At 41.6% G+C, this 19,095-nt stretch overlaps 1 protein-coding gene across 4 annotated transcripts in view; it reads right to left on the minus strand.

The window, feature by feature from the left end:
- map4k5 (mitogen-activated protein kinase kinase kinase kinase 5) overlaps positions 1-19,095 on the minus strand; it is a 46,520-nt gene that overhangs the window by 13,964 nt on the left and 13,461 nt on the right. For 2 of the 4 annotated variants that reach the window (XM_034674381.1, XM_034674380.1), the window contains exons 4-18: positions 14,957-15,047; positions 12,991-13,055; positions 12,364-12,467; positions 11,739-11,781; positions 11,583-11,655; positions 10,198-10,329; positions 9,266-9,328; positions 9,091-9,172; positions 8,545-8,661; positions 6,546-6,624; positions 5,973-6,044; positions 3,041-3,099; positions 2,821-2,888; positions 205-249; positions 76-121 (exon numbers count right to left, since the gene is read on the minus strand). In XM_034674381.1, coding sequence (XP_034530272.1) covers positions 76-121; positions 205-249; positions 2,821-2,888; positions 3,041-3,099; positions 5,973-6,044; positions 6,546-6,624; positions 8,545-8,661; positions 9,091-9,172; positions 9,266-9,328; positions 10,198-10,329; positions 11,583-11,655; positions 11,739-11,781; positions 12,364-12,467; positions 12,991-13,055; positions 14,957-15,047 — 1,139 coding nt within the window. The remainder of the gene's footprint in view (positions 1-75; positions 122-204; positions 250-2,820; positions 2,889-3,040; positions 3,100-5,972; positions 6,045-6,545; positions 6,625-8,544; positions 8,662-9,090; positions 9,173-9,265; positions 9,329-10,197; positions 10,330-11,582; positions 11,656-11,738; positions 11,782-12,363; positions 12,468-12,990; positions 13,056-14,956; positions 15,048-19,095) is intronic. The other 2 variants (XM_034674383.1, XM_034674382.1) reach the window with 1 other exon arrangement.

A 19,095-nucleotide genomic window follows, 5' to 3' on the forward strand; every position in this document is an offset into this window, starting at 1 on the left:
AAGAAGAGAGTTCAAATAAGAGGATATGACTTTCATACTTCTATAAGAGATATATCATAAAGTTAAAGGTCTCACCTTCGGGGGCAGAGGAGGAGGAGGCATCCCTGGCTTCAGAGTTGACCTGAAATACAGTTCATTAGACAGATCTAAAACCCAACAACAACAGGTCTGAACACATGATGAAATCTCAATGACATCACTCACAGCTCCACTTCTTCGAAGGCGTCCTCCAGATGAGCGATGTGTCCCCTGCAGGAGCGAGCAGAGAGGAAAATAAGACTCGTCAGAGGTCGGGGAGGAGAGGGGAGTTAATGATGCTCATGTTTATTTGAGAGCTCTCCTCTGAGGTGAGGAGACTCTGAGGAGAAGAGCTGGGGGTGTTTGCTGTGATGACGGGATGCTAGAAAACATCACGGGATGGAAAACAAGGAGAGATACGTTTCTGGAGATGGATGGAAGATCTGTTTTTTGATGGACTCCAAACTTGAAACATACTTCATCAGAAAAATCCCTGATTCCTCGCATCGATGAACCTTCATGTTCACGTTTTTTAATCTGGCTTTTATGATCTGACATAAAACTTAAAGTTAGTTTAATTATCAGCATCACTTCTGCAGGTTTTCTTGCAGAAATCTGTCTGCAAGAGCAGCTAACATCAGCTCTTACACATCATTTCTCCACGGCTGCTCTATTCCTGCTTCTCAAGTTTCTTGTAGGACTGTAAACAATGACACACGTGAAAAGGAAGTCTTGACTTGATGTTCAATTGCAAATGCTGTCTCACTGGAAGCTCTCAGAGGTTGTTCGTTCGCCCGGAGGCGTTAAAGCTCCAGTAGGGAGTTTTTTATCTGCTTATGAAACACACTGACATTAACGCTGATTACATCTTTCTTGATCACGAGATCAAGTCAAAGCAAACTAGCAATTCTGCATTTTCTAGCCTCTGTCGTACCCGGGTGCTGGTCTCAGACTCCAGTATGCACAGTTTGGATCTACAGCTGAGTGGAAGGGTGCAAAGGAAGAGGAGTCGTGGACACTGTGGGTGCTAAAAGCTCACTGCAGTGAAGGTGGGGACAAAGTGAGGGATGGGTGGAGGGTGTAAGGTGCTACAGCACACGTGGGTTAGTGTTACCGTTGGAACAATTCATCCTCAACGCTTTTGAGAAGACTCCTTGGAGGGACGAGAGGCCAGATAGAGAGAGAGAGAGGGAGAGAGAGCGACAGGAAGAAGAGAGATATAAAAAGCACACGGACAAGTGAGACGGAGGTTACAAGCAAAGCAACATTTCAAAGTGCAGATGGGAGAGTGAGTTCATGCAGAGACGCAGGTTAGCTACAGTGAGTGAGCAGGTTAGTGTGAGAGACGGTGAACAGCACCTACGAAGACATTCAGGATGTTATCTTAGGATTCTAAAAACGTTGCATTTGCTTCTGCTTTGGATTTAAAAAAAGCCTCTCTGCTGTCGAGGAATGATTCAGGTTGGCTGTCTGAACTCGAGCAGAACACAGGCTGCTGTAAAGTGAACTGAGAGTGTCTGCAGGGTTGATTTATTCCTGCTCCTCAAACAGAAACAGCTGGCTGAGTCGGAGTCGTAGAGGTCCTTACGGTAACGCTGTCAGACTCTTGAAATAATCTGAGGCTGAAGGTGTCAAAAAGGAGCACTTATAGAGGACATGCAGATTTACCTGCTGGGGTTACACTGCAGCCTGTTTGCTTTTGTAGGCTGAAGTCAGATACTGAGGATGATTCCAAAACTTTTAGTGCTTGTAACTCATTAAAACCTTTAAATATGTAAATATAGAGCCTTGGCTTAAAAAGGCTAACAAGCTTCAGGTCATCTTATCATCAGAAGTTTCATACACTAATAATGTTACTCAAATTTACCACTATTACTAAGGTAAGGTTACTTTTAAGGATGCTCAAAAGTGACTTATTTCCAAGTCCTCTAAACTGGAATTTAAATTCCATGCAGCCTAAAAGTCTAAAGGTAAGAAAACACTCAAAGTTGAGCACAATTTCTTTAACACGGCAAAACTCAGGATCACAGAGTCTGAAGGTAAATGATGTCGAATTGTTTTTCAGAGTGTGTCTACCTCTTGAAGAGCTAGCACCACCAGCCTTCAGTCCTCCTTGTAGGTTAGCATCCTAAACTTTATCTCCATTTACTAGATCAACATACTGAGAAGTAGCGGCTACCTCTCACCCTGCGACATGGTTTGGCTTGTCTTCTTCTTCTGTTTAAAGTTGGGTGGAAACTAGCGTTTAAGGCTCACTAGCGCCCCCTCTCTTTTTAATTTTTGAGGGGATGTAAATACAGATTTATTTATATCTAATTTTTATCAAACATTTGTCATATTTATATCTAGAAAAATGATGTGCACTACCAGACGACATCTGTCACCTGTGCTTGTTTACATCCAGGTAGTAGAGCTTTAGAGCGTTATGGGAGTAGACATTAACCAGAGCTGCAGCACACACTAGTGGCGGGTTGCTGCACTACAGTTTAGACACAAACAAGTCATTCTGGTGCATATTAACCAAGGATGTTTTGTTGTTTAGTCAATCCAATGCACACATCCTTTGTTCCCTCATTTGCAGGTAGATTTGGATTACAGTGAGGTGGCCTTCAAGGTGCTGATAAGGTGTCTAGCGTGCATTTAATACTTTAAAGAAGGTAAAAACATGTTCCTCTTCTGAATGAAATACTAGAGATCATCCAGAGAGAGAGAGAGAGAGAAAGAAACAGAGAGAGAGAGAGAGAAAGAGAGAGGGGCGAGTAAACAGGAGCAGTTTCTCTGACAACAGTTTCCATGGATTACCTGGTTGTTATTCCTCCCTCTGCAAACGGACTCCAGGGGGAGGGGAAGTCATTATCTTTACTCACATCCTGTGGAAACACACACAGATACAGACTTTTAGACACCCTGCTTTTTTTATTTAACATTTCTATATGTCTTCTTTTTCTATATTTACTATAATGAGTGATTAGAAACAGAGAAGCTGAACTTCAACACGAACACTTATTAAACTGATAATCACCATTTCAGAGTGAGCCTCAGTTTCCTTCCTGAGCGGAGGTTCAAACTGGAGCTTGTCGACTGTAATTCAAAAGACAGTTGGATTATTGTTTGGTATTCTTGCACACGTTGAACACTAGAGGGCATCAGAGCTCAACACTTGAAGCCACACAAAGCCGTGGAAGCAGCGTTGGAGCATTAGTAGCAGGAGTCCCTCTCTGAGTCCATTCTTAAGATAAAGTCACGTGTGAGAATGAACCCAGAGCAGATCGGCTGCTTCCATTACTACGCTCCTGATTTATCATCCCTGTGGATGTTTGGTCTGCAGGCTGTGGAGGAGCTGCTCACCGAAGACAAACACAGATTACACTCGACAGTAACCAGGTCTGTTCACTCGGAGAGAAGAATTACAAATAAATCAGGGGAGTGATTCGTCCTGTTCAGGTCTGAGGTCACGTTTTTACACAAAGAGGATCCTGGATCCGGTGTCAGAATCATAAAGGTGAAATAAACCAGTTGGTGTTTTAAATAATCAGAGTTCATTTTTCAGTGTGTCCTCTTTCTTTAGGTACTCTGATACTGAGGAGGAGCTGCAGGAGTTCAAACACACACAACAGTGAGGAGGTGAGACACAGACACATTCACAGGAGAGGGAGAGGGCCACATGTGAAAATAATATCTGAGGACATAAACAACAGAAAATAAGGAAGAGGTGAGAATTCAGATTTTATCTGTGGCCGTCTATTTCTGCTGTTATTTACTGTTTGTTACTGTGAAGTATGTTGAGCTACAAGCTGGGGTGCATTAAAAGATGTTTTTTGAGTAGAGTGAAGTAGAGTAGAGTAAAGTAAAGTAAAGGAGAGTAAAGTAAAGTATAGAAGGGTACAGTGGAGTAGAGTAGATTAGAGTCGAGAGGAATAAGAATGAGTTAGATAGAGTAGACTAAAGTAGAGTGGAGTAAAGTACTCTCCATTACTCCACTCTACTCTCCTTAAAGGTGAGTAGAGTGGAGTAATGGAGAGTTAATGAGGGTAGAGTAGAGTTAAGGAGAGTAAAGTTAAGTAGAGTAAATGAGAGTAGAGTGGAATAGAGTAGAGTAAAGGAGAGTACAGGAGAGTACAGTAGAATAGAGTAGAGTAAAGGAGAGTACAGGAGAGTACAGTAGAGTAGAGTAGAATAGAGTAGAGTAAAGTAGAGCAGAGTAAAGGAGAGTAGAGTAGAGTTAAGGAGAGTAAAGGACAGTACACTAGAGTACAGTAGAGTACAGTAAAGTAGAGTAGAATAGAGTAGAGTAAAGGAGAGTACACTGGAGTAAAGGAGAGTAGAGTAAAGGAGAGTACAGTAGAGTAGAGTAGAATAGAGTAGAGTAAAGGAGAGTAGAGTAGAGTAGAATAGAGTAGAGGAGAGTACAGTAAAGTAGAGTAGTGTAAAGGAGAGTAGAGGAGAGTACAGTAAAGTAGAGTAAAGTAAAGTAAAGGAGAGTAGGAGAGTACAGTAGAGTAGAGTAAAGTAAAGGAGAGTAGGAGAGTACAGTAAAGTAGAGTAGAGTAAAGTAAAGGAGAGTAGAGGAGAGTAAAGGAGAGTACAGTAGAGTAGAATAGAGTAGAGTAAAGTAAAGGAGAGTAGAGTATAGTAAAGGAGAGTACAGTAGAGTAGAATAGAGTACAGTAGAATAGAGTAGAGTACAGTAAAGTAGAATAGAGTAAAGGAGAGTACAGTAGAGTAGAATAGAGTAAAGGAGAGTACAGTAGAGTAGAATAGAGTAAAGGATAGTACAGTAGAGTACAGTAGAGTAGAATAGAGTAGAGTAAAGGAGAGTACAGTAAAGTAGAGTAGAGTAAAGGAGAGTACAGTAGAGTAGAATAGAGTAAAGGATAGTACAGTAGAGTAAAGGAGAGTAGAGTATAGTAAAGGAGAGTACAGTAGTGTAGAATAGAGTACAGTAGAATAGAGTAGAGTACAGTAAAGTAGAGTAGAGTAAAGGAGAGTACAGTAGAGTAGAATAGAGTAGAGGAGAGTAGAGTAGAGTAGAATAGAGTAGAGGAGAGTAGAGTAGTTAAGGAGTGTAAAGTAGAGTAGACTAAAGTACAGTGGAGGAAAGGAGAGTACAGTAGAATAGAGTAGAGTACAGTAAAGTAGAGTATAGTAAAGGAGAGTACAGTAGAGTAGAATAGAGTACAGTAAAGTAGAGTAGAGTAAAGGAGAGTAGAGTAGTTAAGGATAGTAAAGTAGAGTAGACTAAAGTACAGTGGAGGAAAGGAGATTGCAACAGAGTAGACTAGAGTAGATTACAGTAGAGAGGAATAGAGGGGTGAAGTAGAGTAGACTGAAGTAGATTGGAGTAAAGTAGAGTAAAGTAGAGTCAAGGTAAAAACCCAAACTCATGGTTGTTGTTTAATCTCAGTGTTTATGTCATGCGCCTCGTGTACAGAGGTCTTAGATCTTAATGCTGCTCCTGGGTTTAATTCCAACCTGAGGCTATTAGCAGTTTGTAACTCCACTCTCTGTCCTCTCAGTGTTCTACTCTATCCACCGTCCCATCCTCTCAATAAAGGAATCAAAGACCCACTAAAAGATCAGTATTCAAATATGGTTCTCACATGTGGCCCTTCTCATCCTTCCTTCTTATCAAACAAACACAGCAATAAAAGAAGGGAGGGGGACAGTTAGGGTTTAGGAATGAGGAGAGAGGTACGATCAAACTTTACTTCCTTGTTAGAAACGGATTAGTCATTTCACTTCAGCCGGTCTAACAGGAACAATTCCTCACAATGTTAAATTTATTCAGACTTACTCAACCTAAGAAGCTGTCGCCAACCCAAACAGGGAACTCACCTTTTCAGGGTCAGTGGGATCGGTTATGGACTACAACATGAGCCTAGTTCTAAAGGAGTCTTAGAGGTGAGCTGGAGGTATGACACAGAAACACACTGTCTCACTACACTGGCACTAACCTGCGTCCCCCCTGTGTCCCACAGAGAAGCTAGGACTTGAGCATGGCGTCCCGTGGTCAGTCCCATTGTGTGCTTCATGCAGGAGGGAAAGTCAGATTTTATTGAGAGAAGTGAAGAGAGCACGAAAACAGAGACAAACATTTGACACCGGTGGAGTGTTACTACATCGACCCAGAGTGATGAAATGAGACACTTCTGACACAACACGGCGGCTCAATGGTTTTATCTACTGACACAGACACGCAGCAGCTTCCTTCAAGTGTTGCAAAACACAGAAGAAGAAGAAGAAAATAACTCCTTTGATATGTGTGAGATGTTTGAGAAAGGTGTGGCTTTAACTTGGTGATAAAACACACACATCTACTTTCTCCACCGTGAATCCCCCCGGCTATTTTTAAACACACGACCACATGCTGCGGTCTGGAGAAGGGCCAGCCAGTGCAGCGGGATTATCAGGATGACCCTCAGAGTATCAGGCCAGCTGACACGCTGACCAATGACAGGACAGAGTCACAGCAGGAGGGGGGGGGCGGGGGGCACCGAGGAAGGGTTTGTGACTTTTTGTTCACTTACAGTCGATCTCTGAGCGCGTCCTCTCGGCCCGGGCTTGCTTGTTGGTGGAGCGGATGGTGTGTCTGACGGCAGAGAGCGGCTGAAACACAGAGAGGGAGAGATTTCAGAGATAAGGACTCAGCAGCGTGTAACACTTCACCCACATGTCTACATCTAAATATTTAACAGAGCAGCGACTGCTTCCTCTCGCACGTCTGAGAGGTAGTTTTTGTGTTGCGACACATTATTATGCATCCCAGAGGCTGTTTGTGTGCAACAGGCTCCATTGCTTGCAGTCAATAGCCTTCAGGGTTTTTTTTTTTCATTCATCAAGGCCAAGACAGAGCTGCTGCTGTCAGGGGGAGAAAAGCACAATGGGCTCTTAAAGGCTGTGGTACCACCTCTTTGGCTGCCACGTCGATGTGATGTTGATTCCAGCTGGAATAATAATGTTGATAGGAAGAATCAGGAGGAGCAGGGAAGGGAAGTTTTATCTTTCATCGCCAAGTTTCCAAAAAAACACAATGAGCCAATCTTTACATTCAGTGCTGACAGAGAGAGAGTCAGGTTTACATGTTTAACTGTAAATAACTGATTAGATAACATCAAATATGACAGGGATTACTGTCATGGGTTTATTTAATCTTTCTGATTTTAATTTAATTTTGCTAGTATTTATCTGATTTTATCTGATTTATTTTAGCATAATGATTTTATTTTCTGGTATTTATCTGATTTTATCTTATGTATTTTACTGTAATGATTTTATTTAATTTATTTTTATTTCACTTAAATTTTCTGGTATTAATCTGATTTTAGCTTTTTTTTTTTAACCATAATGATTTGATTTTATTTACTAGTATTTATCAGATTTTATTTTATTTATTTTACTGTAATGGTTTTATTTAATTTCTCTGATTTTACTTTAATTTTCTGGTATTAATCTGATTGTATTGATTTCATTGTTGTGATTTTTTTCCTGTATTTATCTGATTTTATCTTATTTATTTACCTTAATGATTTTATTTTATTTTATGGTACTTATCAGATTTTATTTTATTTATTTTACTGTAATTATTTTATTATATTTTGTGGTATTTGTCTGATTCTATATTATTTATTTTACTGTAATGTTTATTTAATTGTTCTGATTTTAATTAAATTTTTCAAGTATTTATCTGATTTTATTTGTATTCATTTTACCGTAATGGTTTTATTAAATTTTTCAGATTTTACATTAATTTTTGGGTAAAAATCTGACTTTATTTGTATTTTTAAGTGTTTCATATCACGTTCCTCTATCTTGTTGCAGCCTTGTATCATTTGACTTATTCCTGTGTTTTCTTGCTGCATGCTTGAATGTATGAAAGGTTCTTTATAACTAAAGATGAGCAGAGTTTAAAGTGGAGACCCATCACTTCATTCTTCAGCATCATCACATGAAAAATAAGGTGTAAAATCTTTGTTATTGACCAGGAAATGGCTGAATAAAGAATCCCCAACAATCAGTGAATGGAAAGAAATTATTCAAGAAATGTATCGTGTGGAACAATTGACTTTCTCACTAAGGCATGCAACGAAAACAGGTGAAAAATATTGGAAGATCTGGACAACTTGTATGAATGTGTAATGATGTTCTGCTGTGGAAAATGCCTTGTTTGTGCCTCCTGTGGACGACCTTGAACTTACAGGACCTTAAGGACACTTAACTGAACATGCCTGCTGTTGAATAACACAGCTAGCCACCTCACTTTTTGTTTGTTTGGATGTTTATTTGTTTGTTTTTCTCCTCTCTGTCCCTTACTGAGGTATATCATGTCAAGCATTTCACCTCACTCATGATGATGACCCTGTCTGTCTTATGTTCTCAGTATTGTTGGTAAAATATTTGTTACAAAACAAGAAAAATTAAGTGTAAAAAAATAAAAAATCTATGGTATGTAACTAAAACATGAAAATAAGAAGTCATGATAATTATGTCACACTCTGGGGTATGTGATTCGCTGTAATCAGACGTTACCTCGAGGTCGTCGTCGTCCACCTCGCTGTAATGCTGGTGGTTATCAGGGTTGTTCATCTTATCTAGGAGGTCGACAGCGAGCCGTCTGGTTAGACCCGCCTGAGCCATGAACACGTGCTGCAAGAAACAAGACAGGACGAGCCGTTATTTAATACTGACATCCTAATCTCTCATACGAGGTCCACGCAAACTGGAACATCAACGTCCCTGCAGAGACGGACTTTAACTGTTTCAGAGTAATTAAACCATCAGAAGATCCCTGGATCATACAGGATGAGACGCTTCCTCAGAGACACGTGAGATATCTACTCACTACATTAAACATGTCTCTGTGGTTTATGCAGCACGGATCTTTAATAAACAACCTGTAACTTTATTTTAAACAACAGATAAAAGCAGAACAGAGAGTCCAGATAAAATACTCAGAAGCCTTGATTTCTTCTTCTGTAATCCAGGATCATAAAGATGTCCTGAGATCTCCTCACGATCAAATAAAAGAGGAAGCTCAGAACACGGCGTGATTTCTGAAAGCAGTAAACGTGTTACCGATAGGAGCTTTTCTGCGGTGGGTCTCTTCTTCGGGTTCTTCGTCAGAGACACTTTGACGAAGTTATGGAAGGCAGTGGACCTGGAGAGCAAGATGATTGGGTTTCAGTGTAGAGAAGTAAAAGCACGAAGAGTCAAGACGTCAAAGAGGACGTTGGATATTTTGGAGGCTCACCATTTGTTTTTGTCTTTTAGCTTCGGAGGCTGGAAGCTGCTCTTTGACATCAGGAACAAAGCTCTGAGGAGACAGAGAGAGGAGACAGAGAGGATACAGAGGAGACAGAGAGAGGAGACAGAGAGAGAGGAGACAGAGAGAGGAGACAGAGAGAGGAGACAGAGAGAGGAGACAGAGAGAGGAGACCCAGAGAGGAGACAGAGAGAGAGAGGAGACAGAGAGAGAGGAGACAGAGAGAGGAGACACAGAGAGGAGACCCAGAGAGGAGACAGAGAGAGGAGACAGAGAGAGAGGAGAGAGAGAGAGGAGACAGAGAGAGGAGACAGAGAGAGGAGACAGAGAGAGAGGAGACAGAGAGAGGAGACAGAGAGAGAGAGGAGACAGAGAGAGAGGAGACAGAGAGAGGAGACACAGAGAGGAGACCCAGAGAGGAGACAGAGAGAGGAGACAGAGAGAGAGGAGAGAGAGAGAGGAGACAGAGAGAGGAGACAGAGAGAGGAGACAGAGAGAGAGGAGACAGAGAGAGGAGACAGAGAGAGGAGACAGAGAGAGGAGACAGAGACAGGAGACAGAGAGAGGAGACAGAGAGAGGAGACAGAGAGAGAGAGGAGACAGAGAGAGAGGAGACAGAGAGAGGAGACACAGAGAGGAGACCCAGAGAGGAGACAGAGAGAGGAGACAGAGAGAGGAGACAGAGAGAGAGGAGACAGAGAGAGAGGAGACAGAGAGGGGAGACAGAGGAGGCAGAGAGGGGAGACAGAGAGAGGAGACAGAGAGAGAGGAGACAGAGAGAGAGGAGACAGAGAGAGAGGAGACAGAGAGAGGAGACAGAGAGAGAGGAGACAGAGAGAGGAGACAGAGAGAGGGTTTTAATGTAAGGTCACACAGAATGACATGGCGCCTTAACACGTCTTAGATTAAGAACTACAGACCTCATGGGGTGAAGGTCAAACATGGGAGGCTGCAGCTCGGCCAGCTCGATGGACGTGATCCCCACAGCCCAGATATCACACAGCTGGTTGTAGCCGCCGTTTTTCTCCACTGCTGCTACTTCTGGAGCCATCCTGTGAAAATCAAATAAAATCAGGATGAAGGACAAGAAAAGGCTGCAGCTTTGGCCTCATTAATAGCCTGAAGACTCATTCTTCTACAGTGGAGATCTGATAAACCTCCCTCATTCAACAGCTGGATTGGGGAAATGCTCTCTCATTGTCATGTCTATGAATGTGAACGAGAACTTGTTATTTTATGTATTTATTTCTTTTTTGTTTACAATGTTTATTATGTAAGTTTTTGCTTGTTAGTCTATATTTAATAATAAATAAATAGTTTTATTTTTGTGTTGTCTATGTATTAATTCTTATCACTCTTGTCTCTAGGTTTAGGGTGGTTGGGTGGATGTAGGGAATAAATGTTCTTGTTTGTAAAATGAAAAACTACAAATAAAGCATAAAAAAAAAAAAGAAAATCAGGATGAAGGGAGGACTCCATGAAGAAGAGAAGAATGATACTGATGCTAACTGTAAATGGGAATAATTAAAGGTCAGGTAAGAGGTGGGAACAGGTCTGAGAAGTGATCCAGCTGATTTATTCTCAGGGAGAAATGTGTCTCACTTTTTTCTTGTGATACTGAACCATCACACCCCCTCCTCCTTTCTCCCCTCCATACAGGTAAAGATGAGTCTTATTCACAGGGACAAGCAGAATAAAGAATCTAAAATCTACTTTCACAAACTCCAGCTTTTATTTATCACAAACTGAGCTGAAGAATCCCAAAAATGTGATCTGTCTGCGGTCCAGTGTTATGGATGCGAGGTTGTTTTTCAGCCTCCAAGGACGTTGAAAAACTGACATCCAGCTCGCTGTTTCCACGAACACAACATTACTGTCAGTGAGACTTCAGTGAAGGCGAAGTCAGGTCATCGTGTGGTACACATCACAATCTAAATTTTGACTTCCTAAACAAGATCATGACTTCTAAAATAAGACGCAGGCCTCAAAGTGTCAAACCAGATTCTGTTAGATAGAAAACAGTGACGCTGACGCTCGATTATAAAAATGTTTGAGCGTGTGATCGCCAGAATTTAGAGTCATACCTTTCAATCAATCAATGAGGGATGGTTTATTAGTTTTGTTTACATCAAGGAACAAAATGCTCTGATAGTAAGTGTATAAAATAATAAAAACCTGCCTTTCTGCAACAAAACCTGAAGCAAGCTTGATAAGAGGGACCAAGATAGCTCGTCCTGCATCATCAGTGAGGAGGAAGAATGCACTTGTGTGTTTCTGGGGACAGTTTTATAAGTGACACACTCACCAGTACGGTGTGCCAATGAAAGACTTCCTCTTGGCGATGGTGGCTGTTATTTTGGCCGCGACTCCGAAGTCAGCTGTAACGAGAGTTGACAGGGCTTTTCAGATTACATCACCCAGAGACGGCTGACGGGTTTAAGACGCTGAGGGAGCAACTTACCTAACTTCACGTCTCCGTTGTCTGTGAGGAGGATGTTGGCGCCCTGTGATGAGAACAGTGATTTAACTTTGAGGAAGAAGGATTCAGGGTATTATAAGAGACGTTTCAGTGTGAGGATGCAGAGGTTTGAGAGTCTGAGGTGTCGTAATAAAGTGCTGATGGTGTGTGAAACTCTGTGGGACATTAACAGACGGATGAAATCGCACCACTTTGACCACTTTGACATCTCCCTGACAGTCCCTCAGTGTTTCTGTTGGCTGTGACTGACAGTCTCTCTGTGGCATCCTGCGGTGACAGTGGAGGAAACAGGAAGCGCTCGCTGTGTAGAGTGGAGTAAAGATAATAGGTCTAGCCCTGACCTTCTGTGATAACACATGAGAGCGAGGCTGCTGCAGCCTGCGTGCTCGAAGCAGGCGTGGTTAACTTCGGCTCCACCACAAAACCGCTGAAAGTGACACCTCTGGTCACATGCTTTCGAGTGTGAACGTCCCTGCTCGTCTTTTCCTGAGAGTTTTAGAGAGCGGCTCTGCAGCTCTTCAGCGAGCTCTGACCTTTCACTGAGACCTCTCTCTGCTCCTGTTCAGGCTTTGAGTATCAGAAAGACAAAACTTTAAAGATATGGTACCTTGATGTCACGGTGCATCTTGCCCTTGGTGTGCAGATATCCCAAACCCTGTATGGTCTCTCTGCTGACGTACGCTATCTGAAGCTCTGAGAGAGGTCCCGTCACTGCAACAACCAGAACACAAACATGTTAAATATTCACGTTAACAACTGGAGCAGAGGTCTGTGATTGTTTTAAGACCAGATCCTGCTGTTACAAAATATTTGGGTCCATGAAGATGGACCCTGAAACAGCTGTTACGTCTCTTCGTCCAAAAACAGTAACTGTTACCTCAATCTGATATTTTTCGTTGGGTTTGAACTTTACTTTTCAAACATTAAGATGCACAAAAACAAACAAACTAACTGATCACTCTCTTGTTCTGTGAGGTGAAGCTGTTGTATTTATTAAAAGGAGTCTGGGGGCTGAAGGGGGAAAGCTTCGGGGGGAAAAAAGGGATCTAAAAGGAATCAAAAAGTGAAAGAGTTCTCAGTTACTGTTGTCAGACACTTAGATCACCACCTGATTCTTACATCATGGCCCAGTTTGAGGGAATTGAAACCTCACTTTGAGGCAGAGATCGTTTGCATAATCATGAGAAGCAGTTTCTGAACGTGTTTTTATTCCTCTGAAAAGAGAAACGCTCACCGTGGTAAATGTCCTGCAGAGATCCTCCTCCACAGTACTCCATACAGATCCACAGCTTCTCCCGACTGAAGGAATGAGAGGAACACATAATCAGGATTGTGTTTACAACAGAGTCTGCAAACATGTTAATATCTGGTCTTAAAATATGAAGCCAATGCGGAAGTGTTAAAAACTGCAGTTCCTCCAGTGTCCACTAGAGGCTGGCGTTAAAAGCCCCTGAAGCCACATACACACCCGTTCAAAACACATGATGTTTACAGCAGAAATAAACATGTTTACAGCCTGGTTCAAAAAACAGCTTAGGTCTGAAGAGCTCATTTCTCTGTACGGGGGTGAATTTATTACAACTCGGTAGTTAGTGAAGATTTTAAAGGGATATTTCAGATTTTTTGAAGTGGGGTCGTATGAGTTACAGTACACTATTGCTCCTGCTAGCCACAAAGCGTGCCGGTGAACTCTTCCCCTTTAAGAAGAAAATCCCCAGAGGACTGGCAGGTAAGCTAGGCTACAATTCTCTGCGGACGGGGTCGCCTATTTCCTGTAATTTCACTAAAGTTGAGAAAATATGATCCAGGAACTCGTGCTTGTTGATCCAAACAGCTGATCGGCGTGTATCCGTGCTCATGCAGCGGAAGAACACCGGTCTTCGAGGTGCGTCTGAAAATGGTGCCAAAACAAACCTGCCGGTCCTCTGGGAATTTTCTCATTAAAGGGGAAGAGCTCACCGGCACACATTGTGGCTAACAGGAGCACTAGTGTACTGTAACTCATACAACCCCATTTCAAAAAAACTGAAGTATCCCTTTAAACTTACGAGTTTTGCCCAAATAAGGGCGTGGCTGACTTGACTAGATCAACCGAAGTTAGTCAGTATTTTCAATATGGCGACCACCAACGATAGGCTTCAAAAGTCAACCTCCAATTATTATACAGTGTATGGGATTAACTTGCTTCTGGAGCTGGCCCCTACTGGCCACTTGATGTACTGCAGTTTAGACACTTTTCTCTTCTTTCAAATAAACAGACCGCTTGTTGACACCTGCCTTTTACTAGTGCTGCAGTTGTCATGCATGTTAACTAGTCAGGTTTTTTAACAAACTGTGAATAAAAATCAAAACCAAAGGGGAAAAAAGTGCTAACGTTTAAATAAAATACAGCAGGAGTAAAATCGAGTACGCAACAACAGAAAAAAGTAGTGATAGTAAATAGTTTGAGGCACTTTAGGATTAGTGTCAGTTATTAGGCGCTCTTAAATCTGCATCGATTAGCTGATCAGTACGTCAGGAAAGATTAAAACATGCTGATCGATGGAGCACATGGCTGATAAAGTAAAGAATAAAACACTCCACTGCTCCTGGTTAACTGTCACACCTGAGCTTCATTCACATCCCTTCATCTGGACTTAAAGGTGTTGAAGCACGGCTGAGAGGAAACCTGAATTTCCCAGAATAACAAAGTTGTCCGTCTGTTCCAGTTAATCCAGTTTATAATGAGTGCTTGGTGGGTTGCTGGTTAACATTATACATTAGGCATTCGCGCTCTGTGTTGGCGAGACTGCACGAGACGTGCCTGCTGTGATAAGACATGCATCTCTGTGCACCAACCGCCACATAAAAACAGATCAGAGGCTCGTATTCCAGTTAAACCTGCTGGAAGTCTCAGGCGCTGGTGGGCGGACGCCGGGCTGCACTTCCTCCCAGATACCAGCCACAAAACACAGGCTCCATTAAAAACACGCGAGCTGCATCCTGGCACTGGAGGGCCGAGTCAGCACCAGTCAGCCCAGTTAAAGAGCTTGAGTCATACTTTCACACACAGGTGTGACTAAACCTCTGAAACGTCATGTGACTCTTCTCTCCTCTGAATTCCATGAGTGCTGGAGCTCGGACATGCAGACACGCAGACGGGGAGAAGGAAACACTGAGAGTTAAATGACAAAGCAGGAGTATTTTCAGCTGGCTCTTACCAGAGGTAGCTCCCAAAGTAGGCCACGATATTGTGGTGCATGCATTCCTTCACCATGAAGATTTCCTGCTGTATGATGGAAAAGTCGTCCCCTGGAAACAGAAATCACACATGGACAAAATATTAGATTTCACTCTGATCTGATGGTTTTTGTTGAATGTGAGCTTCTTTCCATCTGGAAACAAACACTTTGCAACATTCAGGGTTAAATTCAAACCTTTGTTTAGCATGTGTTGTATTTTTACACACTGCAGAGTCAAAGGAACAACAGTAGAGAAATGTTGGTTTACTTTGTTGAATTGTTGCAGCAGTCAGACACAAAACAGGCTCACAGTGTGTAAAACTGACCGTTGTTACGCACGGCGTCGGAAACATTTACAACTTTATTTAAACAGAACATCGGACAACAAGCAGAGTGCTTTACAAAGAGCAGAGGGACATCGAGAGAAGACATCAGGATAAAATATTACAGTCTGGAGTGGTAGGTTAGAGTCCCCGCTTAGTTTTGAGCCTTGTTTTAAGGCACGTCCAGGAGCAGCTGATTGGTTGACCTCAGAGCTAAAGCTTGAGAACAAACACAAAGAAATTCGGCTAAACGAGGCGGTGCCGATCCATAAACAAAACTTGAACGACCTTCAGGGGACGGCACAATACTCAAAGTTAACATCTCCAAACCAACAAGACGACATTTATCCTCCCTGACGATCTTAAGGGCTGCACAGATTATAAACATTTTAAAGCAAATGTAATGTATTTACTACTATTTAAACCATTTGTAACATTTGTATATATCTAAATTTGTATTCTATCTTGATTTAACTATTTTTACTTATTTTATTTTACTAATTGAAACTTCTTCTTGATTGTACTTCTGTCTGGGTTGCATCAACAACTGATTTTCCCTTAGGGAACAATAATGTAATAACTAATCTTATCTTAATTATCATCTAATTTAAATTTTAGTCTATTTTAAAATCCAATTTTAAATTATTATAGACAAATGTTTTATTTATTCACTTTATTTTTAATTTCTATTAATTTATTGTGTATTATTTTATTATTTATTTATTCCAGTGATTTTTATTGATTACCTCTCAGCATTTTAATATTTTTTTCTGTTTTACTTTGTTGGTTAAATATTTTATTATTTCATTATCTTATTAATTTATTTTATTTTGGCGAGGTTAATTTCCTATCTTGAGTTATCACATCTTATCTTGCATGGCAGCGTTGCCTCAGCAACTTCTTGTATTTCTATCATGTTCTTAACCTTGTATGTGGATTGTGGGGAGAGTTTAGGGATCTCTTTTTGTAATTTTAATTTATTTTATTTTATTAATACATTATTATTTTATGTAAAGCACTGTGTTTCAATCAAGTCTATTTGATTGATTGATTAAAAAAAAAGGTAAAATGATTTAAAAACAGCTCAGTTTGTATTTGTTTTTGTATTATTTTAAAGGTTAGATTAAAGCAATATTTTTTAACAAAGGATTAGTCCAACAAGCTGACAGTCTGAGGCAGCTGAAGACCAGAAACTTAAATGCTAAACAGACGTCTGATGCCAAAGAAGGGATCGTGGTTTGATCTGATGGATTTCTTTCAGGAAGATGTTCCAGGAAAACATCAATCATTTTATATCTTCTTGTTATTTCTTCAGTTACAGGCTGAGGTTTAAAACCTCCAGAATATCAAATAAAAAGTAAGTAAGCAGTTAATCCACTGAACCGACACGATGAAGTGTTATTTCTGATTTGAAAAGTCGACAGAAGCGACCCTGAAACCTCTCCGTCTTTCAGATCCTGAATCTTCGGTTTAGAAATCTTTCCTCTCGGTTTGCCAAACTCCAAAACCACAGAGCAGAGTCTTTCCAAACTCTCCTCACACACACTATAGCGCTCAACATTTCATCTCTGTGTAAATACAGCAGATCGTAGAGAGGCCAATAACAATGGCAGGAACACCTTGTTCTTTTTAACTTTATGTGGTGTAGGCTAATGTCCAGACGAGCTGCAGAGCGCTGTAACACGTCCCGCTAGTAGGAAGTCAGAAGACAGAAATATGTAAGCCCAGCTGCTCCCAATTGTGTCGAGACAGGACCCTGGAATACATTCTGAAGAGGTTAAGATGTACCAGAGTGTGCCAGGTTCAGCACTGGGCTGACGGACGGTCAGTGAAGGCATCGGGCCAACATAAGCTCATTCAAGGGATAAAAACTGAGTCGGATAAATGTTTGTTTTTTAATGTTTCTGCTCTTTATGGAGTGTTAAAGTCCGGCTCACTCAGGCTGTGTGTTCATGAGTGTTAGAAACTACAGCAGGTGAGCCTAATCAAAGAGTTCAGAGGTGTTCAAACTCTGGAAAAACAACATTACACACGTCATCCGTCTGTGAGATGTTAAAGGTGACATATTCTGCTCTTTTTCATCAACATATATTGGTCTAAGAGGTCCCCAAAACATGTCTTTAAAGTTAATGCTCATAAAAACACTTTGAAATCAGATTCTGGTCTGCCTGTAAACCCCTCTTTTTCAGCCCTGCTCAGAACAGGCTGTTTTCTGTGTCTTTAAATGAGAATGAGCTCTCTGACCACGCCCCCTCAGGAAGTGGGTGTGGCCTCGGCCGTCCAGCACGTTGATCTAATGTTTACATGTTGGCTGAATATACACGGCTGCTCACAGACCCGCGTTACTTCAACCCTCTGAATCTGATCCAGAATCTGATCCTGACGGAGAGGCGCCTGCAGCAGGACCTTTCTGAACCATTGGTCACAGATTTAGTGTTTCTTGTTGTTTTATTGGTCAGTATGTCGACGTGTGTCTTGGTACACAGCTACCAACATGTAGCTATGTGGCTATGCTAACTAGCGCTAGCACTTTTCCATGAAAACTAAAAATCATCCACTAGATCTTCAAATCTGCAGACGTGGAGAGTCAAACCGACCTTTGTGTTTATTAAGACAGCCTACAACTAGCATGCCTCCCTCCTAAGCTCCTTGTTAGCACACATGTGTGCAGGGAATGAAAAACGGAGGAGGGGTTGAGTTGTATTTTATACAGTCTATGGGCTGAACAAGCTCCGAGCTCTGACTTCCTGTTACAGACCGGATGGCGTTGTGACGTATGAAAAACACTGGAAACTGAAACGGCTGGTTTCAGCACACATTTACAGAAAGGTGGAGAAATCAGAACAGGGGCAGAATGGAGTCTTTGACTTTTCAGGGGGTTTGTAGACAGGGACACAGATTTCAGGGAGAGAACCATTAAAAAGAACATTTTGCATGATATGTCACCTTTAAAAACCAGCTGACTCTGGTTCAGTTTGAAAACTCCACAACAACTTTTTCTCTCTTGTTCTGCATCATAAACAACAATCCCCTCCCTGATAAATCCCCCTCTTTCTACTCTTCACCTCACGCACGTGCCCGGTGTGAACACGGCGTCCATGTGACCTGTGTTTACCTGCGTGTGAGTATAGACGGGGATTACTCCTGACACTGTGCTAAACCGCTCGTCTGGACAAACATCGATTTCTTTTAAACGTCTGATTCACTTTTAATTCCTCTGTTCAAAGAATCGTCCTTAAACTTTTAAAAACACACGTCAATAAGCCGCACTGTTTCCTGTTTCCTGTTTCACGTCGTGGCGTGTTCCTTCATCCCCACGAATAGATAGATAAACACACAGACACCGTCCTGCTGCTGTAAATAATCACTAAAGCGCCAAAGGTGTGCTAATCCACGGCTGGAAATAGTCCCCAATAAATGCTGCTCGCTCCTGCGTCCAGGTTTGAAGATCTTTAACGGGCACACGTGAAGTTCAGTCGGATACTCGAGGTTTATTCGAGGTAGTTTGTGTCTCTTTTTATATTCATATTCAGCAATGACAGAAAAACTGACATTGTTTATTTAGCAAGGGGAGAAAACATGTCACTAAAATATTTCCACAAAGATGAGATGTTGCACAAAAGTCAGAATAAGTCACCAGTGGGAGCATTACTTCTGGACATGTCACTCCCCTCTCACTCACCCTGAGAGAGAGAGGGGGGAGCTTACGTCAGACCGGTTGCTCATGAAGTAAAATATTGACTTTGGAGAGAAGTTCTGCTATTCTTAGACCGGGGTTTAAAGAGTGTAACAGTG

This window comes from Notolabrus celidotus, chromosome 22, assembly GCF_009762535.1.
Source record: "Notolabrus celidotus isolate fNotCel1 chromosome 22, fNotCel1.pri, whole genome shotgun sequence".
In the NCBI taxonomy this organism is placed as follows: domain Eukaryota; kingdom Metazoa; phylum Chordata; class Actinopteri; order Labriformes; family Labridae; genus Notolabrus; species Notolabrus celidotus.